This window comes from Leptonotus elevatus, chromosome 11 (assembly GCF_054856555.1).
Source record: "Leptonotus elevatus isolate MCC_2025b chromosome 11, RoL_Lele_1.0, whole genome shotgun sequence".
NCBI lineage: Eukaryota > Metazoa > Chordata > Actinopteri > Syngnathiformes > Syngnathidae > Leptonotus > Leptonotus elevatus.
In genome coordinates this window covers 17623507-17650360 of record NC_141249.1, presented here as the reverse complement: position 1 = coordinate 17650360, position 26854 = coordinate 17623507, and the positions used below count along the sequence as shown (strand labels likewise).

The 26854-nt window shown below is 42.0% G+C and overlaps 1 protein-coding gene across 7 annotated transcripts in view; it reads right to left on the bottom strand.

Moving 5' to 3' along the window:
- dab1a (DAB adaptor protein 1a) overlaps positions 1-26854 on the bottom strand; it is a 201436-nt gene that overhangs the window by 12515 nt on the left and 162067 nt on the right. For 3 of the 7 annotated variants that reach the window (XM_086088612.1, XM_086088611.1, XM_086088614.1), the window contains 6 exons: positions 25393-25491; positions 19442-19573; positions 15862-15981; positions 4645-4812; positions 1183-1245; positions 1012-1108 (listed from right to left, as the gene is read on the bottom strand). In XM_086088612.1, the coding sequence (XP_085944738.1) occupies positions 1012-1108; positions 1183-1245; positions 4645-4812; positions 15862-15981; positions 19442-19573; positions 25393-25491 (679 nt within the window). Of the gene's footprint in view, positions 1-1011; positions 1109-1182; positions 1246-4644; positions 4813-10602; positions 10657-15027; positions 15091-15378; positions 15418-15861; positions 15982-19441; positions 19574-25392; positions 25492-26854 lie in introns of all 7 variants that reach the window. The other 4 variants (XM_086088618.1, XM_086088613.1, XM_086088615.1 and 1 more) reach the window with 4 other exon arrangements.

Genomic DNA, 26854 nt, shown 5'->3' with positions numbered 1-26854 from the left:
AGAAAGAATATTCCATTTGTGTGAATTTCAATGAAATTTAATTCAGATTTGGCCAGTTTATTCCGACTGAGGTGTTCAATATGCATTTTCTTTTCATCTCCGGGCATTCGGTCCCATTCAAATCGGAATACAGTGGAGGCTTGATTTAACAGACCCGAAACCAACGGACTCCGGATTTGACACAGAAAATAGTGACCACTCAAAAAGCCCCTTTGTACAGTAGTTGTTAAAAGTCTGTCAGTTCCAGAAGTGGCCACTTTTGTTTATTGGCACTGTAGCGCAATAAACAGAATGGTGCACATATTTCCAGGTTGTGCCACTGTTGTCACAATAGACTAGAGCATGCGAATGTGGCGGCCATGTTGGCAGGGGCTAGGCGAACGGACGTGCCAAAGTGGCGGCCATGTTGGCAGGGGCAAAACTCCCAGAAAAGATCATGGAAAGCTAACACATTAGCTTAGCATCACCACAAGTACACAGCTCAAAAAGGAGCATGTCACATCTGAATTGATTTGACTTTAGTACAGCATACAGTTGTTTTTGTCTTATCTATGACATCGAATTGTAGCAAGTGAAAACACAAAACAATTTTATACTGTATTCGGTGTTTTTAGGCTATGAAAAAAAAGTAGAGACACGCTAAGTCACACTCAACAAAGCTCTGTGTAAACTCTGCTATTGATGCTAATTCTTAGCTAGTGCTTTTGGGATTTCACAATGTATGCTAGCAATCAGGTAGAAGAGACTGTCTGTTTATTTTGACAGTAACCTTCAACTGAGAGGCAATAAACAATATGGTGCTTCATTTTTGAAGAATATTTAATAATTTTATCTGCCACAAAGCAATGCTGATTGATGGCCCACATCTCATAAAAACTCATTTGTTGGGTGACTTGTACCTCAAAGAACACACCATATTAGGGTTATAATTATTACCTGCCATACTACCTCTGCCTACCACTGATATCATAATCCTTGAAAACTTGAAAAAGTTCTGCATGCTGTTCATACCTGAGGGCACAGACGCAGGATTGAAGGAAGCAAAGAGCTCAGTGGGAGGCTGCAGGCCCTGCGACGGGTCCAGCGTGTTAGCAGGTGAGGCCGGGGTCTGCCAAGGTGACCGAAAACAAGGATTTAAAAAGAAGCCAAATCCCGAATTGCGCATGCAAGGCGACTACTCACCGACGGCGAGGTTATGTCAGGGGGTGTGGACATGTCTCCGAAAAGCTCTAATTGGTTGATATTCTGAGAAGCACATAAACGACACACACTGGGAGTCAGGGTGGAATTATTGCTACGCCTCGTCGGCAGCGGGCATCCCATTGTGCGGCATGCACGACTCGCGCCGCATGCCAAACATCAAACGAGCTGACGTCACTTACCTTGACGACTACGGAGGCAACAGAGAGGAAGATGCACAAGGATGGGGTGGGGGGGGGGGGGGGATGAGATGAAATGATTATGATGACATACCTACCGTGAACATAACTGTTCATCAGTCAAAGGTGACAAAAGTACTCACAGTAGATGTATAGATATTTGCATAAGAACAAAAAGGGAAACTACTGCCATTTCAATAAATTAGCACAATCACAAAAAAACTTCTCTGCGCACCTTATTAATGTAACTAGTGATTAAGGAGAAAAAAAAAATATCACGTAACATGTAAAAGTTAGCTTAGCTAGCTAGCATTGGTCCACTTTCATGCTATCAAAACAATGTGCTCCCATAGCTAACATTACTAACATTGTGAATTAAGTAAATAATGCCAATGCTAATGCTAACATATACACCTTCCTTGTGCGTGTTTTTTTTTTCTTTCTTCAGTTTGATGGAAAAAAAATTAACACTAGAAGCTGGTGGTTTTTAGGCTAGCTCACGACTTGGGGTTGAACGACAGTCAAAATAGATTAAACTATGATGTCATTAAAGATGTTTTTTGCCACAGTGCAGCTGTCCCCATTTTTTTATATTTTTTTATAAAGACAGATTTTGGCGGACCAGCACAGAAATATATGATTAAAAACACAATTCCATTATTCCATTACACTGAATGTAGTTGTTGGCCAGATCCAAAACAGTTTAGCATTTCTATGTTTCACTGTTTAGATTTCACACGCTCTTTTTAATGTCTCATACTTGGTCAAATATTTCCACACGCCTGTAGCATATAGTACAGCCATATTTCGCCGATCGGAATAACTGAAGCTAATCAGGCTAACCGCTATCCATAACCACTTCATTTTCATACTTTTGGATGTGCTAGTGTGTGAAGACTGTGTTGCCTTATAAAGACAAATTTATTACCTGTGTTTTAAAAAAAAAATACATGGAACGAGGACCTTAAAAAAATTTATTGCATATTAAATCGCGATATTGAATACATTTTTTTCCAAATAGTTCTGCCCCACTTCTTGGTTTACATTCCTCCATGTTGCTGTGGTCTCTAAGATCTTAGAATCTCAATCGTCATTGACTTGACCTCTCAGAATTTTCTTTTCTTTTCTTTTTCTTTCGCATTGTCATCTGAAGATGTTGGAAAAAATAACAAGCTAATTTTGTAGCACAAAGTAGTACAAAGTATCGACATGGGACACAGGGAGAAAAAGTTCAAACAACATTAAGTACAGGAAAAAAAAAAATTCTGTACAGTAAGGTATTTGTACTTTGATACTTTCCAGCACTGCCAGTAAAATAACCGTCGCACTCATACTGTAGCGACCCCCCCCCCTTTCCTCGGGGCAATTCATTAATGTCCTCCCATTATGGAAGATCAGCGGCGTGCCTCCAAGCGTCTCGCTATCAAAGACGGCAGCCTTCCCATTCGATCCGAATCTATTCCGCATTTCCGCTCTTGCGTAATTCGCCACTCGTTCCGTGAATTAATAATATCTTAAGGCCAGCGTGAAGCGAAAGGAAACTATTTTTAGTTTTAAAGGAATTTAGGGGCCTTGAATACACGGTCCGAGATTTGCATAAATCAAGGAATCCGGATGGTTTCTTTTTGAGATAATGAATGTTCTTAGAATATCGTCCTACTTGCTCGCTCGCCACGATCGTGCATAAACCACGAGGCTTTCATATATAATAGATCTATATATTATATATACGGTGTATATTTATGACATCTATCAGAAAATGGAATCAGTGTGCGTGGTGTTTTACATTTATGGGGACTGGGTGGTGATTTAGCAAGAGAAGAGGAAGTGTTGGGAGGCTGACTTATGGGCTATTGTAAGTGTGGAGGGAGATGGAGATCGCTCAGCGAGACAATGGGACGCGGATATTGACGAGAGCCGCGTAAAACGCTGCATGTGCACGCCGACGGCGTGATTGAAGGCGTCAAATAAAGCGCTTCCTTCCACGCGGCTTTCACAATGTCAGCACGGGGGACGTTCGCTTGGTGTCCTCCCAGGCAATAAAAGGGACACACAAAAGGCATAAACGAGTGTTTCCCAATTCATTGACGCGCTATAAAAGGGTTTGGTAGTTAATTGGATTTGTTATATGATTAGAACGCAAGTCTAAAAATAATTTAAAAAAAAACGAAAAAAAAAACGCAAGTCTGCTCCACACACTTCTGAGGATCTGGGTTCGAATCTAGTTTTTTATCCAGGTGATCCAGTTTCCTTCAATGTTCAAAAAAAGCTTGAAAGCCAAACGCTGTATTGAACCCCTACCCTTGTCTTAAACACTAACACTAGCTTAAAACACTTTTGAGAAAACTAAATCCATTCTGTAAACCGTAACCAATGCGCTAAACCCTAAGTTTAAAACCCTCACCCTAGCTTGAAATTCTTATCCTGCTCTAAAACCCTACTTTGATACTATAACACTAATTGGAGACCCAAACCCAGACGTGAAACCCACAATTGAAACCCTATCCCTGGCTTGAAACCTTACTTTGACGATCCTAACCCTCACCTAAAACTCGACATTGAAACTACAGTATAAACCTTAAAAATTGAAACTCTAATTTGAAACTCTATCCCAGGCTTGAAATACTACTTTTCAAACCATAACCCTGACTTAAAAACCTTATTTTCAAATCCCCAAACTTGTTTAAAACCACAATCTTAAACCATAACACTGGCTTGAAACCTTACTTTCAAATCCTAGCCCTTGATAGAAACCCTAATGCAGGCTTGAAATCCGACTACGAAACTATAGCCTTGGCTTGAAACTCTAACCCAGACTTGAAACCCTGGTCTGAAACCTGTACCATTCGAACCCCTTAATTTTAAAACCTAACTCTGACTTCAAACCTTACTTTGAAATTTAACTTTTTGCCATTTTCACGGTCATGGGAAAGCACTAGAACCACACCCAGGACTGGTTTCCATTCAATCCCAGGGCCAGTGTGATACAGTATTTCCCAATTTGTCACCCTTAAACACATTTTGAGTCATAATATATCAAACTGGAGACCTCTCTGAACTTTCGTGCTGAGCTTTTGCACCCTTTTTGTCTTTTCAAACACATCCACATGCAGGTGTCTATCCCGACACTTGGTCGCTATGACAACATCAAGGTTACATGTTTTATTCATATGCGGCGGCTCCCGACTGCTTGGAAAAACAAAAGTGCGGCGCGGTCAAGATGACAGGAGGTCGTCTGACAAAATTTCATGCGCATCACCCTTACCTGAGAAACCGTCTCCAGGTCTAAGTCTATGAGATCCGCCTGCTGATGCTGATGTTGCTCCTCATGCTCACTTATTCCCGCCTGGGGGGTTTGCGGATGATAATGAGGATGAGGATGATGTTGATGATGATGATGATGATGTTGTTGGTGGGTGCTTTGATGTCCGTTCTGCAATCAACAACCTCCACGTTAGACAGGCAGGTGGGATGAAAAATGGCCCGGCATACGCAAACTACATTAGCAGGGTTGCACATTGAGGCAGGGGGTGGGGGGGGGGGGGGGCGATGAGACTGATTTAGGAGGGCAGGTGTTGCTCTCGCCAGGTGATCTCCACACATCCACTTTATACACACACAGGAGATTTAAGGAGGTTTAAAGATCATCCCTACCTAACGTCAAAACTAGAGCGCTGAGCTGCCTTTGTGTTTCTGTAAATCCTCCTCAAGGGGTCTCTATGTGCGAATCTAAGAGGCAGATACATCTTCCTCGCTCTCTTTTAAACACATTGGATTCATAAAAATAAGGATTGTTATTGTTTTGTTATGGCTATAAAAAAAAAGCCAGCTGTGGTAAACAATGAACTATCCATGAATTAGCAGATGGCTAATGGTGGCTTATGTCATTGTTTCATCAAAATGTGGCATCATTTCAATATATTTGAAACGGCGTGACACATGAGGATATAGCGAAATGCTAAATAGCGGTTACGATAAATCAACAAGACATGGCTCAATGAATAGAAAGCAAAATGAGACAATGTAAGTTCTGGTTTTATGTTGCCGATTCCGATGGGCAGTAATGAGCATATTGATTAACTGCACATTTTTCAATTTTAGAACTGCTCATTAACAATGATGTCAATTATTTGTTTTTGATCAATTGATTAATCAGATAAAAAAAAAATGTATACAAATTGACGGAGCACCACTTCTATGTTGCATAAATGCTAAATGCTACATGGCTGAATAGATAGCTAAATGCTAAATTGCTAAATGCTACAAGGTTGTAGTGTTGTTTTAATCATCCGAACCCGTTTCTTTTATAGTTCACTAGCTGGCCGTGATGTTAATCTCAGATTAACATAAAATACATAATAATATAGTATATTGTGATGTGAGGTTTCTGCGGAAAACATCCCTTTCATGTGATACATTTTGGAAACAGTAGTGGCGTTAAGTCAAGCTGGGCGCCCTCTCCTGTTGCTGTTTGGCTGACGGATAGCAGAATTCTACATGGTATGGCTGGATTGATAGCTAAATGCTACATTGGCGTCTTTTAGCTAAAATGCTGCTTATATATGTTTTGCCACATAATCGGTAGATAGCTAAATGCTATATGTATCTGGAAGCAAAGCAAACTGGCCTTTTTGATTGCAACTAGCTAAATTGGCTAAAAAATGGCTACATTTTACATGCGGATGAAGCTGAATGCTACACATATAGGACGTAGCTAAATACTAGCTCGTATGGCGAGTTTGATAGCTAAATATCTGGACATATTTGTTTTGTCACATCTTTGGGTACATAGATGAAAGTCGTGTGTCGCAAATGGACTCTTTGATGGCTGCATGCTATATAAATGGGCAGATAGAACACTCACGCTCCATGATGTAATAAATAACAGAATAGATAGCAAAATGCTACATGACAGAATAGCTAACACAATACTCCAGGAAAGTGTTCTGTGTGGTTCCATCTGTCCAGTAATCCCGTGTAGCCACTCTTGGCCTGTTCCTTTGTCCTCGTACGTCCCGGCCACTGCTTATCAATTAGCCATCTCCGTTGGGAGAAACTGTAATTACCTGTATACGTGTTCCCACAAGTAATTAATGCAGCCTCTATAATTAATGCCATCTTGCTGATCCCCTGCAGAGTGACTGATCGCAACCGAAAACACACACACACACACACACTGGCCACTGCTGAAGCTCAAACACACACGCATTTGGATCTGATGCGAACACGACACAAAGAGATTACGGACATGTTTCTCCCCCAAAGATAATAATCGGCGGTAAAAGCGACTACTCTGTGTGGACTCGGCGAGGGCGCGTGTTGATTCAACACTAACACTTGGTGCAGGGTCAAGGGCTCAGTAGATTGGAATGGCCTCGCTCGCGTGTGTGTTTTATTGATCGCTGGCCGTTTAAGATGGTGACACAGTAAATAACGGAGCGATTGCTTTGCGCGGCGGGGTCACGTTCGGGAGGGCCTTATCATTTCTTTGGAAAAGTTGTCGCCTACGCACACACGGCGCAATGATCTCGGTTTAATGCCGCTGTCTGCTATCAATTCTATCCTGCCGATGAAATAAAGACTAAATCCACCCCATAGCGTCGCTGCAGGTAATCACTTCGCACAAAAAAAACAAAAAAAAAACACGTTAAAAGCATCTCACCAGCAGCGGGTGATGAGCCAGAACGCATCCAATTGCAAAGTGCATCATTTCTACATTGTTAACCGCAGTGGGAGTTCTTTGTTGTTTATTGTGACTTACTTGCTTAGCTTGAAATGATTCCTAACCAATGTGCTGTGAGAATTTTGCCAATTTTATCTAACTGGTCCAAAAATAACAAATAATGTGTGTTTGAATATCTATGTCAGTAACATATAGTGAAAGGTAGAACAATTAGATGTTGCATAACTAGTGAATTGTTTTGTGGCGTGCCATGAGATTTTTTTTGAAATATAAAATACGCAACTTAAATGCTAATAAATTAAATAAAGTAAAATAAAATGTAAGCTATAACTTTAAAACAAATCAATAGTCAGGTTTCCATCCAATTGTTTCGAAATTTTAAAGCGAATTTACTGAAAATGCGCAAAACGGACATGCAACTTATGACCGTTTGCATCTGCTGTTCTTTTGTGAACAGCAGACTCCGCCGCTGTAGGTGGCGGTATACACCATAGAGATGTGATCCACCAGTAATTTAAAAGAAGAAGAAGAGGAACAGGAAGCGACTGCGACGTCATATGAGTTTTATTTTGTAATTCTTGATAAAACGTAGGGTTTCTTTGCTGTTCACCACCTAAAATAGCATTAATATTCGCTTCTTTAATTAATTCTAAAAATATTTCAGCTTCGTCGTCCCCACAAACATACCTTACTTTAACGTCCGACATTGTTTTGGGACTACAAACGTACGTGTGTCGTAATATCCGGTCAAAACGTGCGACGTGTATGAGGTCTTGCCAGCGGTTATTCGCAAAACCTGTTTCCATTTTTTCGATACGCTTCAAAATGTACACCCCTCTATGTGTAAAAACTTTTTGGGGGCAAATTTTGAGCCCTTTAAAAAAATTATTATTTATTTCTAGCGTTTCCATTCAGTTTTATTTTTGCATTTCTTGAAAATTTGAATAAAAATGGGTGGATGGAAACCCAACTAGTAACTTGTTACAGCAGATTGTAAGCATACTTTTCTCTTATTGGGCAGTCTGAATGAGTGGGGGTACTCATAAGCTCCTCTAGAGGACTGGAGTGGAACTTGCAAATAAATGATCCAGTGTTATCTTGAGGTAAATGATCCCGTTTCGAAGTACATTTATAAACTGAGATCATTATTCTTTCATTACGTATAATTTTGTGACCTTTTTGTTGGTGGTGCGTCATTCGATTTTTCTAATTGGAAACACAAGCTAAAATCTAGTTTTACCAAACCAAGCCATACCATGAACGAAAACGCGCCAAATCAAATTCAATAATTAGCTCACCACACTCTGAAAGCATCCCTATTTGTGACCGTTTAACTGGATTAGCTACAGTACAAAAACATCTCTGTAACAAGATGAATTGATTGTAATGACATCTACATGATTTTGGTTCCATTTAAGCCGAGATTTTTGCAGCGATTCGAGCTACTCAAGCAATCAAAGTCAGACCCCCTACCATAATCAGAGCCCCCTTTGAGCCAGACTGTATCCTTAAATGCAACCTGATTACCATCAAATCACAAGACAACACATTTTCATGCTTGTGATCCTTTTAACTGTGATTACTGCCTTTGACCAGGGAGAAAGTGCGCAAAAAAAAAATGAAGAGAAGAAAATAACGCAGAGACGGTCACAACAAGAGGAAAAAATATTGCATTTGTTCGCTTACGGACACCTGCCAACACGACAAGCCATCCAAATCGCAGCATGCGCCGCAGGATGGGCAAGGCCAAACACACAGACGCACTAGCGCACACGCAAATGTGCCAGGGTGCCTGTAAGCTTCTTAGCAAAGCTCGGGATGAGATGCCCAAAGAAGAAAAATGTGAGACTAATTCCCGAACGGCCAAAAATTCACACAGGCAGACCGCCTGCGGTGAGGTGGCCCAGTCGGGTGGAGCCTTTTGAGGCGGACTAAACACGCACGCACGCACGCACGCACGCACGCACGCACGCACGCACGCACGCACACACACACACACACACACACACACACACACACACACACACACACACACACACACACACACACACACACACACACACAAGGAGGGAACGCGAATGGACTTTTCAACATGCTATAACCAATTCAATATGCTGTAGAGTTCAACATATGCAGTTATTTAAAAATAATAAATAATCAAAATCTGAACTTGGTGTCAGCCATGACAAAGCAAACAGTTATTGGTAATACAGTGTTGAATAGCAAAAAAATCCTCATGTAGGCTACGTAACGCGCCCCCTAAAATGGTTTATATTGCCCATATATAGCACAAAATGGTGCCAAAGCACTAAATGAAGCTCCTCAACTCACTTCAACATAGTTCATTGACACCAAGATCCCTTCACGATGGCGCCAAAGCGACACTTTTATATTGTAATTTTGGCCTGCGCAGAAAACAGCAAACGGCTAGCTTAGATTGGTATTGGTTCCACTGTGCAATCTGCGAAAAGCGTGATATCAATCAATTCTAAATAACGTGTTGTTGCGTAGCATTCCAACTTATTTATAATTTTGCATTCAACGTTTTTATTGCCAACTCAAAAAAATAGTGTCAACTCGTCACCTTTCGATGCAGGCTTAGATGATTTTTTGTTTTCTTATTACCCTGCGCGGCTAATAAAAAACATGTCGCGGGACGGACTTTGGACACCCCTGATTTACACACACGCACATATATGCACTGTAAGGTGCCCAAAACTAACATGGCAGCACACACACACACACACACACCCACGCACGCACACATGCGGGAGAGCGGCCCGCTTATTACGACTCTGGAGATTTTAGCAGATTAAATCCAGCAGCAATATAAGCCGCATCTTTATGGGCAGATAAAGAGCAGTGGAGTTACAGCCCGCCGCTACCGCCTGACAGTAGCCAAGGTCATCTTTCATTAGAACTGCCGGCAGCGGGAAGCCAATAACTAAAAAGATATACCGCGCGCGCACGCACGCACATCCATACACTAACCGGGATGCGGATCTGCGGTGTAATGTATGAGCGGGTGGAGAATGTACAGATTTAAAAAAAAAAAAATACAACCCCGGTGAGATCCCATTAGATTGCTATTAGGCGCCATCATGTTGTGGCTGGTTGGTGTACTATATGCATGTATGTATCAAAATCAGAGGAAGATGACAGTGACAGAATGTGTCGCGTATGCAATCTGGGACAAGGTCATGCGGGTTTACACGGGATGCACCACCAGGCATGCTTAATTGAGCACCACAAACACGTTTACACACACAATAGACATAAGCGGGGGTCCCGGTTGACCGGATGGAGCACAAGCAAGGAGGGCAACCAGCCGCCGCAAGCAGAGGAGACGCACAACTGCACAAAGCACTGGGTCCCAGCAAACCTCTCAGGGGGAACCATAAATACATCAGTGGGCGCCGAGATATGCTGAGTGACGCTCACAGGGGGGAGGAACGGGGGTGGGGGTGTGTTCATGGCGGGCCGATCTGAGAGGTTTGACTGAGGATGGGGAGGCAGGCGGGCAAACACGGCGTCACTCACTGGGTGTCGCTTTGGGACGTCATAGACCCCTTCCTTCTGCTGGCTGGTGGGAACCTACACAGCCGGACGCAAATCCAGAGAACAGCCAAAATAGCCGGTTACCTCCACAGCAGCAATGCGCGACATGCTTACGCTTTTCTAAATCCAATCCTGAATGCAATTTGGTCAAAGTGGAATGTAATCATCGTGACGGTTTCATTATTTACCGTTGCTGCGTTTCGAAGCAGAACTGCGTTTTAGTACGTAGAGCGACAAATAGAGGGTGCAAATTCACGAGTTTATGGGCAGGAGATGATGAACAACGACTACAACGTTTGCTCTTGACTTATAAGGAGGTACCTACGTCTCTGTTTAGTTTGTTGCCTAAATGGGCAGAAGAAGTCAAACAACAATTTTAATAGTCCTGTTTTAATGACTTTTAAGAGACACTTAAGTCTGGCAGAGGCTTAAAACTGATTCAGACCCAACTAGTTCATTGCCTAAACAGGCAGTAGAAGCCAAACAGGAAGTATGCTGTTTTGTAAAGGTTCTAACGGCTTCTAAGAGATGTCAGAGGCTGATATAGGGTGCAATTGATTCAGACCCATGTCGTTTTCTGCCTAAACAGGCAGCACAAAGAGTCCAACAAGGAAGTATGATGTCACGTTGTGGTTTTAAAACTATGTAAGAAACACAAAGGTTTAGCAGAAGGAGCTAATAATTCAGACTCAACTAGTTTGTAAAGGGTACAAATAATACAGACCCATTTAATTTCAACAGGAAGTATAATGTTTGGTACTGGTCTTAATGACACGTAGTTATACACCAAAGTCTGGTGGACGTTAGAGGCAAAACTATGCAGTTGAAGCCAAACACGAATTAATGTTTGGTCCTGGTTTGAATAACTTTTTAAGAGACACTTAAGTCTGGCAGAGGCTTCAGTTGATCCAGATCCAACTCATTTAGTGCCTAAATGGGCAGCAGAAGAAGTCAAAAAGAAGTACGCTGTTTTGTAAAGTTTTTAACAACTCCTAAGAGATGTCAGAGGCTCGTATATGGTGCAAATGATTCAGACCCATAAAGTTTTCTGCCTAAACGGGCAGCAGAAAGAGTCCAACAAGGAAGTATGATGTCACGTAGTGGTTTTAAGAAACACAAAGGTTTAGCAGAAGGAGCTAATAATTCAGACTCAACTAGTTTGTAATGGGTAGAAATAATACGGACCGATTTAATTTCAACAGGAAGTAACGACACCAAAGTTTGATAGAGGCAACAAATGATTCAGACCCAACTAGTTTGCTGTTGGCAGTTGTGGCAGTTCAGCCGAAAGCTTAGTATTTCTACTGGTTTGTTTGTTACAGTTGAACACATTTGAGTTGCTCTCTAGTTTGGCTTTTTTTTTCATTTCTGGAATATATGTGTAAAAATATATTGTAATATTTCTGACTGATATGAAATGATAAATGAGCACGATGATTAACAATTGTTACGTGATCACAATTTTCCCCAGCTCATCAATCAAAGAAATTTAGCCGAATGCCAAGGGATGACTTTTAGCGTTGGTGCTAATCAGAATTAAAATCTAGACTGTGAGACCTCACGAGTCGCGTCATGGAATAGTTTTGCTGTCTCGTAGCTCAGGATAGATAAAATGAAGCTTTTCACCCCCGCAGACGTGTAATAACTCAGTGTCACGCACATGGCGACATCCTAATATTCCATGCCGCAAAAACGGAAACATCTGACGGCGTGTGTGCGACGAGCGGGTACAATAAGCGCTGATAGCTAACTGAGATTGTCTAGTTTGGAACAGCAGCATACATTTTGATGTGTTTAAGGTGAAACCCCAAATAAAGAGAGGCTAATTAGTGGCAGATGGCGTCTACTGGAAGTAAACAGTCAAAGGGATGCTAACGTTAGCCTTCTGGACTCTGTTGTGCAGCCACTTGAACTACTAACCCTAAAGGACTGGAGTGGTTTTATCAACCGATATGAACCACTGTTTACATTTTAGGCTAAAATGACAAGCTAACGTTAACAATTATTACAACTAAAAATAAACTCATTCATATATAAATGACAATAAATTATTTCGATAAAGACAGTTAAGCCTAGCACTGACTTTTGGATTAGAATAACTCACTTTCGCCTCTAGAGGACTGGAGTGGTATTACAAACTGAGATGAAGCGATAGCGTTTTGTCAATGTTTTGAGCTACAATTATTCAATCATAACGATAATAATAGTAAAATACTATAAATATAGTAACTACAATATATTATCTCTGCTCTATCCCTACTTATTTGTGGTATTTTGAAAAATAAAAACATTAAAATAAGAAATACATTTTACGGCAATTTACGGCTGAATAAGAACAACTAACAAAATTATGACGAATGAAGAAACATTTAAATAACAAATGAATAAAAATAGAAATGACAAATAAAACTATAGATAAAATAAGTAAATGTAAAAAATATATACCGGTAAATAACATTAACAAAACAATAGCATTACTAAACAATTAAATAATCCCTTAAATCAGACTGGATATTGAAAAAAATATATTAATAAGTTTTGTGAAAATAGATCAAGTGAAGTTAAAAAAATTCACATTTTAAGTGCGCAAAAAGTGCTTCCGCTTTCACAGACTCTCAGCAACGTTGCGCTGAGCCGAGGGCGGGTTAAGGCCGTGTAATATTTAAAAGCGAGCGCGGAAGCAGCTTTAAAAAATAATTGGAACAAATCCAACATATCTGGCCACCGTACGAGGCCTACCGGAGACACGCTGTACTCATCTCAATCATGCAAGCGCAGATATGTGGGGTAATGAACAGAAATGTGCACAAATCCCCACCGTTTGGCTTGCAAACTACACTCCAGTATATTAGGACGGAATGACAGCTACGGCGGCATTCCCTGTGCGGGTGCGTGGGGTAAATGGGTGGATGTAGCACACTCTGTCCCTTGTTTACTTCCTTTACATGTTTATTTCCAGAAGCAGCCATCTTTATTCATACATCAGCTCCTCTGTGGCTGCGGGCGGCCTCACGTTTGCGTTGTGCACACGCCAGCGCTCTCACTCGCGCTCTTATTTTCAATCCATTTTATTTAAAGATCAAACGAGAGTCTGGTGATTAATCTTTCTTTTCTTTCATCTCCCCGGGAGAAGAGGATGAGGAGGGGTGTCGGGCGGTGGATGGGGGGTGAGTCCCGCCTTCCGCACCGGCCAGGAATAACCTCCGTATCCGCTCCTCCACCCTCCACCTTTACCCGCCCCTCGGAGGTCTGCCCACGCCTCCCCGGCGGGGGGACGTCGATCTGCCATTAAAAACACATTCAGTGCCAGCCATTTTTAGACTCCCCTTTGCCCTAACCCCCTTTTTTTTTTTTTTATACGTAAGCTAAATAAGTATACTGGAATTGAATGTTTGGACTCTGAAAAGACAAATAAATACGTCTCTGGCAATGAATGAGTTATAAGAGTGATAGTCTTTTAACGTTAATTTAAACATTACAAGGTTAGAGGGGCGGAGCCTTCTGCAAATAGCGAAAATCCATAATTGACACACCCACTAATAATTGCCAAGAGATGCCACAATGTGATGGAAGTGCACTACTTTTGTCTAAATGAAACTCCTCATCTCTTTTCAACATAGTTTCTTGGCACCAAGATGCCACAAAATAGCGGCAAGCTGCCACCGAGCCATACGGTACATATACATCTATATTAGGGATGCTCGATACCAATTTGTCAGACTGATACCAGTACAAGTACTCAATGCGCGAATAATCGCTGATACCGATACCAAGTACCGATACCAATAGTACTATTGATGCACACAATTTCGTCAAAAAACAATGACAGATCATTTTAAAGAAAGACCTATATCTTGCAATATAGTATATTTCCTCTAAATTGCATGAAATTAATGACAATTTTCTAGTTTACAATCATAAAAAGGACACAAAAGGGCGGGTGATATTCGTATCGGTTACCTTCGCGAATACCTTGAAATAAGGCCTGGTACTAGTATAGTGTTTTAAAATATGTAACACTAAACCATATTTAAGATTTCGTATCTCTGGTATCAGGCGGAATCTCTTACCTTCAAAATCCTCACTTTTCAGGAAACCCAAAAAATTTGCTTCATCAAAAAAAGAGCAAGTAAATTTCCCCAAACATTTACCAAGAGAGATTTTGGCCTGACACCAGCGATATGCACCTGTGGCAAGAAAGCAAAGCGTGGAGAGTGTCACGCCAAAATGCACAGGTGCAGTCAGTGAATGGGACGCTCAATCACTGCCAGTTGCCTCTCCAAATATCCACACTGATTGCTCTCCTTGTTTTAATCCGCTTGTTTCTTGACGCAGCATGTTTTTCCGCAAAAAAAAAAAAATCGTTTGGTAATGCGAGATGATGATGATGATTTCTTGCGAGTATACCTGATAAATGCTCTCGTCTGATTGGTCGCGGATGGGGTCATGTCCGGCCTCAAACACAATGTACTACAGCGCCGGAAGCACAGAGAAGAAACATGGAGGGGAGGAGAAAAAAAAAAAAAAAAAAAAAAAGAAGTGGAAGAAGTCGAGAGAAAAGTCAAACAGCATTTTTGGGAAATCAGATTATCATGCACCTCACAAGCATGCACGTTATGTGGACATTTGAACCCGGCTAAGGTTCCATTAGTAGCGAGCGAGGGGCTGTCTCCCCACACAGTGCACACACACGCACACGGAGAGGAGCAAGCCAAAAGGTGGCGAAGCGGGGGAGTGAAGCAAGGCTGGCGAGGTTACCTGGTAGACCGGGTCCTCCAGATCTTCCTCCAGTATCGTCTGCGGACGAGCGAGCCAAAGGGAAAAGGGAAAGAAGCATAAAGGGTTAAAGGCGGAGGAGCAGAGAGAGTAGGCGGAAAGGGAGAAAAAAAAATTAAGAAATAAAAAGAGAAAGAAAGAAAGCGTCTGTGGCTTCCCATCATTCGGTAATTTGGCAAAAATCAGAAAGAGGGGATAGAAAGCACAAAAGGCAGACGGCGGCGCTGCTGAGATCTTAAATAATCCTTTTTGCTTTCACTTTGTTTTGAGGCTGAAGTGGAGTACAAGCAGACAGATTTTCAACATCTCATCCGACGACAAGGGAAATAACCGCCATGTATGTTGACTTTAAATAGCAAAAATGGACAAATAAATGCTCAGATTTGGGTGAGCGTTTCACGTCACGATAAAGGAGTGAGAGGCCGGTTGAAAACTGGTGTCGAGCACACAATTTTGCGGATGTACCTGGTAGACGGCCTGCTCACACTGTTTGTCCTTCTGGGCCTTCTTCTCCATCTCCTCGCGCTGCTTTATCTCGTAGATGAGCTGGAACAAATCCCGCAGGTCCAGGATCACCGGTTCGGCCTGGCGGAGGGGGTGGGGGGGGGGGGGGGGGGGCGAGAAGTTCATCTCAAATAAACACGCATGCACATATTTACACACACACACGCACGCAGTTAACTGCGGCGCCACAATCCACAAATTGAGCATCTTGTTAGAGGCAACAACTTTCGTCGCTGTGTCTGATTGTGACTTTGCACTACTTCGCTACTTTCTCCCTGTCAGACAAAGCCACTTGTCTGTCAGACTGAATTATTCCCACAAAGAACTCCTGCCAGCGAGCGGCGCGCCGGCAAACAAAGACGCACTGGCGGCGCTACCAGCTCCATCACTTTCTTCCCTGTGCCGCTGTCTCGCCGACACTTACGGCAGCAGACGGACGACGTTTGTCTGACTTGCAGCCGCCTCCTGGCAGCGCTAACATCCACTGTCACCAGAGGTGGCAAAAATACTCACACTTTGTACTATTGAAATAAATACATGAAAACAAAAATATTCTGGTAACAGTGGTTCTTAACCTGTGTCCGGCCGAACCCCATGGCAAAAAAGAAAAGAAAAAGTGATCAGACAAATATTAATTCACATGCATAACGGAACGTATGGTGTTCCACAGGGTTCAATTATGGGGCCTCTGCTCTTTTCATTGTATATCTGCTGCGCCTGGGTTCAATCTTAACAAAATGGCGGTGGTTGTTTTAAAGTGCTCCATATGACAACGTATATATAAAAAAATATTCAGAGAGAAAAAAATAACTAATCAAATTTATAAGGTGGCAAATTTGTGACTTTATAAACTCTTACATTTTCAACTTTATAAAATGGCAATTTTTTTACTTTATTAAGTGGCAAACTTGCCACTTTATAAAGTTGAAAATTTAGTATTTTTTTCTCCCGCAAATTTGCCACTATTAAGTAGCAAAACATTTTTTCTCGGAATACCCCCCCCTCAAAAAAAAAAATATATATATATATATGTGTGACCCTAGTATGTCGTCGTAGCTCCATTAATAGTATAATAAATAAATAAAAGAAGTGTTGAGTTGAGTGATGGGAGTCAGCATCCTGACTGCGTGATCTAAGATTAAAAACTTGCAACACAGCAAAAAAAAAACACACACACCACAGAATACTTATAAATGGTTTTAAGTCAAATTTGTCTATTTACGTCATTTTAATGTCATGTCTTCATGTATTAAGTTGTAAAAATAACAAGCCCATTTTGACAAAGTAAGGAATAGGAAGTTTGGAGTACAAGTCCAGAAAAAAAAAAATCAACTTAACTCCCCTCTACGACTCCTACTGAGCTTCGACACTTACAGTACATCGACTGTCACCGAAACAAGCGGAACAAGCCTTCGAGTATGACAAGAGTTTCAGCCCTAATCAATTATTGACCGCGAGCTTTTTGCGTAGTGCACTTGGAGTTCACAGACGGAACGCCGCCGCGCACAAAGCGCAGCTTTATTCTAGCGCCGCCGTTCCATGAGACAGTTTCTCCGCCTCGCGCCGCTCTCGACAGGCACCGGCCCGAGGGGGGTGTGAACGTCTGCTCATGCTGGGCCGCCGACACCGAAACATATTGTCACGCTGTCACATTCGCCTCGCCTTTGAAAGTACACGTCTCCGCTCGCCTCCATCTCGCAGTCCCCGCTGACTGATTTTTAAAGAAGCTTCCAATCAAAATTCAAAATGGCAACATCAGTGCTCTGTGAACCAGGAAGATCTAGCAAAAGGACAAATAAATAATAGTCTTCTCAGGATGAATGAATCACCTTGTCGAGAGGCCATAACCTGGCCCAAATCTTTATAAACCATCTTATCTAAATATTCAATGGAATACTCGATGGGGGGGGGGGGGGGGGGGGGGCGCGTGGCTCTTTGGTAGAGTGGTCGTCTCACAACCCAGAGGTTGTGGGTTTGATTCCATGAGCAAGATACTGTCCCCCCCCCCCCCCCCAGTTGCTGAAGTGAATGAGTTGTCGAATGTTTTGAGGGCCTTGTGAGGTAGAAAAGTGCTATATAAATGAAGTACCATCTACCATAATCAATTCTAAAAGTATTGTGACAGCCTGAGTGAACATATCTAGCATGAAATATCTCAAGGGGCCATTTTGGTTCAAATCCGCCAATTTTAACTTATTCTGAGAAAGTAAGAAAAAATTGGCCCTTTTATTGTGTGCAAAAAAAGTCAGTTGGATAAATGTCAGATATTAAACACAGAGTCAGCCATTTTGGTATGACTCAGCCAATTCTTACTCCCTAGAAAGTCAAGAAAAATCAATCCACCGACACCGTTTTCACTGATGGACACAAATAAGGATGGACACGTCTATCTTAACCGGATACTCAAAAATGTCTCAAGGACCCATGATCAAAATGAAACAGAAAGGCGGCCATTTTAGTTTGAAGCAGCCAATTCCCACTCCCGGGCGCCGGCCGGACTGGATATGACTTTAGCCAGCTGGTACGACAAAATACTGATGCATTTATACTGGGCCAAAGCAAGAAAGACACCCTGGATTCTACCTTTGGCCACGGTACGAAAACGCTCCTGTGTATACTATGGTTCAATATATAGCTACATCTTCAAAGTAGTGATGAAGGTGGCTTTATAAAAGCATTTTGAACACTGTTGAGATCAAATCGGAATTTGAATTTGTTGGCTTACGACACATTTTTCGGGAAAAGTACAAGCACAAGTTACCTCCTAATTCAGGGACTCCTTTAGCAGGATCATAATCATACATTTTGTTGTCATGTCAACTCAACAAGTGCAGGTACTCATTAGCTCCTCTAGTGGACTGGAGTGGAATTCCCAATTCAAATAAACCATGTCGTGTTAGTCTGCTGAGGCTAATTAACATTCAGTGTCACACTACAAAATGTACTCAGACAAAATAGCCATTTCGAAAGCTTTTTAGTTGTAAATTACACGTGCAGGTCAAGCGGCGGCTGGCCACAACCTTGGAATAAAAGTAAGCTTATAATAGCGACGTTTACTCAGGCAGACGTCAGGTAAATGCCAGCTAAGGCTGACCGATGGCGCTTCCACGGGGTCGCCTTTGGTGACAACCAATTTTGTGATCTCTGATCTATGTCGCAATAAGGTGTGCATGTGTGACTGCGCCGTTTGTGTCGCCGCGAGTCAAAGAGCAGCGCCCGGGAGGATGGATGTGCCATTAGAGTCGGTGACACACACTCAAACTCCCATCGACTCAGCATGGGGGAATCGATACGGCGACAGAAAGAGCCGGCCGGATGCAAACGGCGCGCCGGGGCACAACAAGAGGTCCGAAAGAGGGCCGAGGTATTGAACACGGAGCTCGGCAAAGTAAACGGCGGCTTGATAAACAGCACAACGGGACGCGAGCTGCCGTGGCAAAGGTCCTCGTCTAAATGTCAAGAGGTCGGCGGCGCTGAGGAAAGAGACCCATGCATTATACATGAAGCTTGTTGAACGGCATGAAAATGTCCCGATACTGACCGACTGCGCCGTTTTGATGGCCACAAAGCGGTGGTTGCCTTCCTTGCCGCAGACGTAGCCGAACGCTCTGTGGTCCGTGATGTCCTTGGCGATGTAGGAGATCTCGTGGACGGCGTGGTGGTGTTGCAGGACCTGAAGAGAAACCCACATGAATGTTTTCATGAGTTCTTCGTGGCTTTATTGGACTTACTGTACCATACTGCAGGATTGATTAAAAAACAAAGATTGACAAATAAATTAAATTACAAAAAAATTAAATATTACAATGGTGCCTTGCCGTACAAATTTAATTTGTTCTGTGAAGAAATAAAACAGTTGATACCACATTTCTTGTTGCTTCAATTCAATGGATACTGTACTGATCCTTCTAGTGAGTGCGCCTTGAGAAAATGAGATGCACCTCAAGGGGATAATCTTTCAAGCAGTAAACCAATACTGCAGACATATGGATTCCGTATACTGTACACAGCTCCTCAGTAAGCCGCAGTAATATTTGTCAGTCTTTGCAGAGGATAAAGATAATGTGCCTGTGAGTATTGTTTCAGGTGAATTTGTCAAAATCAAACCGGTCAGCCATTTATTATCAGCAACTGTAACAAGAAGTTTGAAATGATATGAAAGTGTTTTGAGAAATTAGGGTCCTTGCACTGATATGAAGCAGAATAAATCTCAATAGTTTTGGATTAGTTTTATTTTTGTTGGACTTACTTTTTAGAGCAGGTATGTTTACTTTTATTTTCTTGAAAATGTTTCGTATTATTTTTATTTTTGATTGTTTTAGTACTAGATTTAGTTTTAAAAAAAAATCTTATTATAGAGGCTTTGTCGAGGGCAATATCAAAATAAATACTTTTTCTTTAAAATGAACCCCGAAATCTCATCCATTATTTCAAGTGACAAAGATGAAAACGAAGGACGTTTTCACTATAGGACATTTTCACATTATAGTTTCAGTTAGGTGTCATTTTTTAAAAGCATTTTAATTTTAATTTTATTTTTTAAATATATATATATATATTTTTAAATGTTTTTCTTCCCCCTCAATTTTAATTGTAGTTTTTTTGTTAGTTTTATTATGGTAATAAGCTTGATGAAGACTGGTTGAAAAATGTGCCTTGAAATTGTGCTTTGGTGAAAAATTATTTAACATCAATAGGAGTATGCAGGATTATGGAGAAGGTTAGTCATCTCGACATTTTTGAAAACTTTTGAAACTTAACAAATCTTGGACATTTTTTCACACTAAGGCCTGAAACGAGCAAGTAGTAATTTGACCTTTGACATTTACTAACCTCAGGCCATTTTGCATTCAAACACAATTTAAAATCAACAGGAGTTTTGAGTAAATCATACATTTTAACTCATTCACTCCCAGCTATTTTCACTAAAGCAACCCCCTTTGCTCCTGGCTGTTTTACTGGATTTTGACAGATTTTGCATATTGAATATTATGTTCTATTGCTATAAAAAACATGGAACCCACCAAAAGAAAGATTTGAGTCGATTCTTTCATCAGGGAAAAAAAAGGACATTTCTGTTTCCGTTTTTGCAGCATCTGGCATTAGAATATAGCTAAGTTTCCTCATTATTCGCAAACCTGTTCAAAACACTGGGGAAAGGAGCTTTTTGCAACATGGCCCTGGTTGATCTCTTATACTCTGCTGCCACCAGCTGGCCATTGTTTTAATAAGCTTGAAGCGACCTCTTCAGGTCAGATGCTGCATCAAAGCCTTCTGTATGCTCTAGCATAAAAAAAACAACAACATACAAATGTATAAATACGTGCTTGGGACCATGGTGATATTTAAAATGGGAGCAAATTAGTTAAGACTGGTCTCAAATTGTGACCTGAAAAGGAACGCATACGGTACTTTACTGACGCTTTAAGCTCCGCCATCTTGAATTTCATGTTTCCCAAATTCCTGTGCATATTATGTGTCCAGACGTACAGAAACGCTGCCATGTATTAATGTAGCAACAAACACCCTCAGTCATCGGGGCCTCATGTTAAACTGTGGCCTCTTCACTGTTGCCTGCGTAGGGGCCGCCGAGCTGGCACTGCCCATGGCAGATGGCCGGGTTATTGTTTTTTTTTTAGGCGGGTTGACTAGTGGAGGGAAGTATCAGCGACAATCACAGCTCGGCAAGCTGTCGACTTGATCGCTTCATCTGCGCCCATACGTCGAAAACGCTAAACACGTTTGAGAAGTCGGACTAAAATACGCACTCCGTTGTTTTCTCTGCCAGTTACATGCTGGGAACGCACACACACACCTGCGACAAAGATGTCATCCTTAATGAGTCATTCATAATTAATAATTAGACTAATGATTATCACCGTTCCCCCCGATTGACCTGAAAATGGCAGTCAAGGCTCCACACACACACACAACACAAAGTGGTTATTGAATTATCTCGAGGAACGTGTGTGTGTGTGTGTGTGTGTGTGTGTTTGTGTGTGTGTGTGTAGGTGACAGAGTGCACAGAAGAGCTTGAAGGGGGGCAGCAGCCTCTTCAAATTCAAATTGATTTCACGTCCCGAAAGCCAAAAACGCGACAATCACCTCTGGACCGAGATTGATTGATAAAGTGCACGAGTGGCAAGCAACCTCATGCAAACAAAGAAAATCTTTACTCTGAGGGAATATGAACTTTTCCTTGACAAGGCATAACTGGAATCTTCCTGGGACATTGGAATGTAAATACAAAGTCAACAAAAAAGGGCAGAAATTAGTTAATGAGATCATATTGCGCAATAAAGAAACAAAAAATAACAAATCCGTTCATAGTAGCAGCAGGAAAACAAATTAAAGAATTCTATACATTTCATGCATTTTTTTTGTTGCAATTTGTTGTCAGAGAATCATTTGTTTTAAAATGTTATGTTAAACCTTGAAAAATGCATTTCAACAACAAAAGCCTTTACAAATGCTTAATGTGCCTGATGGGCAAGATCAATACGGCCTTTGCTACAACCCTGACAACAATGTTGCTCATATTTTTTGCAAAGAAAAATGGAATACTATATAATATAACACAAATATTGACCTATGCGGCCAGGCTTTAAAATCATTCATGATTCATCGATTTTTGTGTTTTTATTCACGCTTGCATGGTGTGATGAGCTTGAATATACATGTTTTGTCGGGTCATTTGAGTTTATCAAGCGTATTGAACTTTTTTTACCCTGACAGGCTGTCAGTGACAATGAAGAACGTTTGCACAAACACAAAGTCAATAGAGAGCGATGTCTTGTTTTTCCTTCTGGTGAACGCGCCGTGTTTCTGTATCCCTCCAAAATGATAACAAAGCCCCTGATGACAAATTAGTGCAGCGTAGACGTGCCAGCCAGAACAAACAGGTCAAGGTGAAGTATGTGTATATATATATTTCCTGGATGCGACAGACAGTAAATACAAAATGAGAACACTCGCAAGGAGCTGCTGTATGCCACAACACAAATGCAGATGAACCTGGCAAGTTGAGCCAAACTGACTTCTGACACTCTCATTTCTTTTGTTATTATGTTTTTACACAATGCTGTGCAGTTGTTAGAATGGATTCGACTTTATTGCCATTGCATGCAAGGAAATTCACTTAATAGTTAAAATAATGACGAGGGAGACAGAACAGGAAGCCTGATGGGTCGCCGAAACGGTGTCCCGATTTCTCAGATGAAGAAAGAAAAGCAAAAGGAAGTGAGAGGTGAAAAAATAGCCCCAAACGATGTTCCTATATGGTAAGCGCACAGTACGGATTTATTACAAATATAATAAAAACTGGTGTGTGTGTTTTTTTTATTATTGGGGTCTTGATTGGATTAATGGCATTTCAGTTCATTTTAATGGGGAACATTTATTTGATATACAATATACATACTAATGGTTCAGGATTCTTAGATTCACCAATTTGCAGATAGTAGAAGTAGAAGTTATTAAAACATATTTTCTTTCATTTAAAAAAAAAATAATAATAATTAATTAATTAATTATATTTATTATTAGGAAACCAATGTCCGCTTCCCCCTGCTAAGAATTATTATTTTTTTTTTAATAAATTCATTTACAAAATGTATAATGTGGATTTTCGCTATTCGTGGGTCACCAGCAATGTAATATAAAAAAGGTCATGGTTAAATTGAACCAGCAAAAAAAAAAAAATGTCACAGTATTTTTACATCCACTTTTCTCTTTACCTCATCCAGAAAGGACTTGGTCCATCTGGTCTGAGGGCACAAAAATGTACCCGCCCCTGACCTCGCGGGTCCAACTGTCACAAGGCAACAGTAACATTCCTGCGCACGTGTGTGTTTCCAATAAGCGCGCACGTGTCTGAAAGTGAGCTGCAGAGAGAGGAACATGCCCTCTGTTAAGATTAATGTCTCCTCTCTTCTTCCCCTCCATCTCAAGCGCCAGCCTCGCTCCGCTCCGGACGACCTTCCCTCCTTCGGGAGAGAGCGGCCATCCATCCTGTCGGCCGAGCAGGCGCATCCATCCGCCCATCCGGCTGAGTGATGCGCGGGCCTGGAATGAGACTGTCAAGAACCCTGAACCTCAGCAGAGTCATTCCGGCTGTCTCTCTCTCTCTCCGGCTATCCATTAGGACTGATAGTGAGGACGGCGTATCACGATAGTTAATATTAATGTGTGGAGACAGAGGACAAAGTCTCCCTATGGGGAGCTTTTCTTTGACATATGCTTGCCTATTCCCCACCCGTCCCACCAACTTGGTCCGTCTTGTGTCTTTATTTCATCGTCCCCGCATCTCTTGGGGCTGAGACAAAGACCGACGACGCACATAAAAAGAAGCATGACGAACGGCACTGCCGGCGGGATGAGCTCGGCTGGGTGAAATACGGCCGCCACGCGGGAGGCCACCGGTCAGCGGCGCCGCGCTTCTGAGTTACGGTTGGATACGCGCCACGCCATCGAGGTGTAAATCTCCAGGATTAGCGCCTTGGCTAATAAAGGTGGGTGCAAAGAAGGGCAGTCGGCTTCATATTGCTGCTTGCCCCCCATTCACGGTCATTCGGATAAAGCGAGGCGGCTCACGTTGCGCGTATTTACGGGACACACGCAGCAGCACGTGCTAATGCTGCATATCATGTTGTAAAATTGCGCACCAAGCAAACCTGGACAGTAGAAGATTGTGATTAGTAGAGTTTATCAATGCTTATAAGTTCATTGCATTGTGCCGTGGATTGAATTCTGAGAACCAAAATAATTTTTTAAAACAACATATTTACAGTTGGTATCTGCTTATCGCGATGAATAGCAACCAGGCCAGTGCGCGAATAGCGAAAATAATACATTATATACTGCATTTTTCATATTCTTTCATATTAATCGGCCGATTTTTTTTTTCTGCCAAAACTCTGCATCGGCATCGGGCAAAATGTTTTTTCATATCGAAAAGGTCAAATTAGGTTCACATAAAGGTTATTTTTGATTCATCCTGAACCGTCCTGGAACCTTGTGCGTTGTATTTGAAATCGATGTAGACTCTAGATTTCTCTAAAGTAAGAGCATAACTTTGAACATGAAAATTTGCCACAATGCTAACGATGACATGCTAAGAGGCTGTTTTAAAATTGATTTTAATGTCAATGTCAGTACAGCAGTATCGGGCAAAACCCCAACTGGCTGTTGAGGGGATATCTTGACTGAGTAAAAAAAAAAAAAAAAACCGCAGACAGAGGACAAAACAAACAAAAGTTGTGTCGTTTACATGGAGGCAGACAATAGGACGGCCATGTTCTCTCATCTACTGTGGGCCTTGTTCTCAGGGTTTCAATTAGGGCCTCCTGATTTCCCCCGGGGGCCCCCACTCGTTCGCCCAAAGATGCCTCATTAACGGCGCAAACACACAATGCTGCATGATGGCCTGCCCATTAGCACACACACACACACACACACACACACACACTCAGATAGAAGGAGCAGTTTGCTTACCCCTGACTTCTCATCAAAGATCTTGATCCCTCCAAAGGAAACGGTCAGGAACACTTTCTGCTTGTGTTCCCCTTTGGACCGCGCCGCTGCAGCAATACCCTGAGGGCAAAACATTGACACAAACAACAAAATGTATTTAAACAAAAGAGCAATATTGCTTGACATGCATTTCGCATCAATTAAGGGGTGATCCTATCGCCCGACGGAATAACGATCAAGAAAACAAACGGGATAATTTAAGCAATTAAGCAACAAAATAAGAGCAACTGCCATGTGAAATTAGTCAGCAGACCAGAATCCGGCATTTTTGTACCAGTGTGTACCAGATGTTCGGTACGCAGATGTCTTGTAAAGTAAAAGTTGACAAACAAAAGTTGTCCGACTCGAAGGAGGCATTGCAGAATCAACAGCCAGTAACGAAATAAGATGAGACAGGTGCGAGCCGGAGTTCATTTGCAACGCCTGGTGAAAGCGTAACCCGCGGCAATGGCCCAAAATGACACATTGGTGATTAATAAACGCCACAACTGCACTTATGAGGATGAGACGTTTGTCTGGGTTGCATTTGCGTGAATTGGAGGACGGAGGAGCAGCTCGCATGAAAGAGAAGGTGAAGGAGATCAGAGAAAAGCTCTTGATGGATTTGCTGTAGCCGTAAATGAGGAGGAGGGAAGGCGTTTGATCAATGAGCTGTCTCGTCTTTCCTCGACCCGTTGCCACCTCAAGCTTTTTCTCCCAATTCAAATACCACCTGTAGGGAAAATAATGCATCGGGCTCTTCCAGCTTCCAACTCATGAAGATCTTGCGGTGAAATGACTTAAAATGCTTTTACAGTGTTTAGTTCTCCAAATATGTGGAAGAGGATGGCCAAATGCGAATCGGGAATGCACACACTCACTGGCGAGAGCCAGCCTGTTGCTACACCAAAACTTGTAAGCGATATGTTGAGAGCTAACCTGCCAAAAGAAACGGACGCCCACACTGGCCGCTGAAATCTCACCCACTGTTAGGCATACACTCGCTGGCGAGATACAGCCCACAGTTACACTTGCTGGCAAGATCCAGCCCGCTGTTATATAGTACAAATCCTTGACTTGGCAAGATGTTGAAAGCATTACTGCTCAGTGACGTCAAACAGGAGACAGATAAACACTGGCTGGAATGCACACACTTGCCGGTGAGATTCAGCCCACTTTTACACATACACTTGCTGGCGAGATGACATGAGCCAGCTTGCTGCGTCACGCAGTACACTCGGCAGATAGATCCAACAGACATTTAAACATGCTGGCAAGATCCAGCCCGCTGTTGACGCATACACTTGCTGGCGAGATGATGAGAGACAGCCTGTTTAGTCCACTTGATGTTGGGATCCAGCCCACAGTTAAACACTCACTGGTGAGATCCAGCCCGTTGTAACACGCACACACTCGCTGGCAAGATACAGCCTACTATTACATA